Consider the following 2,083-nt stretch of genomic DNA (forward strand, 5'->3'; position numbering starts at 1 on the left):
GTCAACAATTAATTAGCAAACAAGCCCGACTCCAATAACATAAACAGACATAACATGTATTAGCTTCTGACCTTATTATATTTCAGCCTCGTCTTCGTAAATAAGGTAGTTGTAGTACCCCCGTTTGGGGTCAGTCTCACACGTTTCAAAGGTAAAACCCAAAATAAAAAACTTCCCAGTACCGGCCCTGTAACCTTCCCCTATCGCCACTACGCATCCTCTCGAATCATTCTTCGTTTGTGTGTCAGTCTAAACGCGTCTGTTTTTATTTGGTGTCGTACTGTATTTTGTGGAAAACCTGTGAAAATGCCAAAGAGGCATAGAAAAAGTCGGCATAGGAGTCGCAGTCGATCTCTGTCAGAAGATAGGGCAACTAACAAGCTATTGAAGCTTATGGAAGATATGGACAAACGACTGAAAAATATCGAAAATGGCGGCCATATTCCAAACCGGGCTCGCCCGGCTTATTCACCCCGTCGGCGTCGACCAGGTGGTTCGCAGCGCCGTTCGTCAGGTTCCGTCGACGCCGACTCCGATGGTGCTTCGTTGTCGTCATCAGTCGAGGGTGCCTCCCCCGGGCCCAGCATGATGGGGTCGCCCGATGTTACTGAGGCCGGTGATTGCGTTGTCGCCCAAGATTTACCACCTGAACCTGAACAAAAGGGTAGGTTTATTTTTTATCCGTTTAATTTGTTTCGTTCCTCATGAATTAAAATACCAATGAGTGTATTTTTTGTTTTTACCATATGGGGTTTTTTTTTTTTTTCCATGTTTTTTTCCTCAATTTCCGGCTTGAATTAAGCGTCAATGAGCACGCTAGACTCAAATGAGAGTCGCAAATAAAGGGACAGTAATAAATACATTTTTTCTTTACTCGTCTCCTTTCGTGGTGTCGATGAGCACACCACACCAGTGTCAATGAGTACACTATGTTTAGTTAAACATACAAAGCATTAAGTCTATTCTCCCACTGTAGCTCTCGACTTACGGTGTATTATTTTTCTTTTCTATATTGTCATTAGATGATTCCCCGCCACAAGAGGCACCGGGCAGCCTCAGCGATGATGTTGTTGCTATTCTGGGAGAAAAAGCGGACAGTAAAATATCTTGGGGTCCCAATGTGCACCCGGACTTGGTCCCGCGTTGGAAAGCTCTACTAGCTTCTGGCTTATCCGAGGACGAAAAGAAATTACTTATCCAGAAATACCCTCCTCCGGAAAATCTGCAACACATGGGGGCTCCCATTTTAAACCCAGTAGTGCTGAAAGCCATTTCAACATCTAATGCGCAACGTGATCAGCGTATGGCGTCTAGTCAAAGTCAAATGGCGGCTACACTATCGGCTTTGGGACGATTACTCACTTTGATTCTGGCGGAGGAGGGAGGAGGCAACAGGCAACACATAAGTTTGCTGAATGACGCAAGCCGGTTGTTGATGGATTCATTTCATCAACAAACATTAGCGCGCAGGGGCCTCATAGCTGTTAACCTAAGCAAAGAGTTTCAGGAGATCAACAATAATATCCCTCTTGACCCCTTTTTGTTTGGAGAAAATCTAGAAGAAAGGCTAAAAAACACAAAAAGTTTGGAAGACTCGGGGAAAACCTTAAAACCAAAGATCTCAAAGACACCATACAAGGGCACGGCTGGTGCTTTAAACTACAAGGCTCCACCTCGGCAACATCAGGGGACTCGGCGCGAGGGGAGCAAGTTTCATCAATCATCCATCAGGCAATTCAAGCAGATTCCCAACAACCGCCAATTTTACACCAACCACAACCAGTCCCAAGGCCAACGGAAGAAAACGTTTCGCCGTTAGCAGCAAATCTACAGGTGGGTAGCGCTGGCAGGCTAAGACGTTTTTACTACAAATGGACAAAGTTTTGTCCGGATACAAAAATCCAAGGTTGGTTTCTTGGTTTAAAAATCCCGTTTACATCAATACCGAATCAGACATTTTTTAAAACCCAGGTATGGTCTCCTAAGGAGAAACGCCTTGTTAAGCCATGCATTGATAAACTTTTAGCAGACCATGTCATCGCCGTTGTATATGCTTGTTCTGGCCAATATATATCATCAATTT

At 44.5% G+C, this 2,083-nt stretch overlaps 1 protein-coding gene across 1 annotated transcript; it reads left to right on the plus strand.

Moving 5' to 3' along the window:
• The first annotated feature begins 402 nt into the window (after positions 1-402).
• Positions 403-1,819, plus strand: LOC145739973 (uncharacterized). The gene is made up of 3 exons (XM_081995296.1): positions 403-664; positions 846-850; positions 977-1,819. The coding sequence occupies exons 1-3, from the start codon at positions 403-405 to the stop codon at positions 1,817-1,819; spliced, it is 1,110 nt and encodes a 369-aa protein (XP_081851422.1).
• Positions 1,820-2,083: the final 264 nt, after the last annotated feature.

This window comes from Ips typographus, unplaced genomic scaffold (assembly GCF_016097725.1).
Source record: "Ips typographus isolate SLU unplaced genomic scaffold, UJ_Ityp_2.0 IpsContig87, whole genome shotgun sequence".
NCBI lineage: Eukaryota > Metazoa > Arthropoda > Insecta > Coleoptera > Curculionidae > Ips > Ips typographus.

What these genes read in the sequence shown, in the direction of transcription:
- LOC145739973 (XM_081995296.1), top strand. Translation starts at nt 403, where the DNA reads ATGGACAAACGACTGAAAAATATCGAAAATGGCGGCCATATTCCAAAC.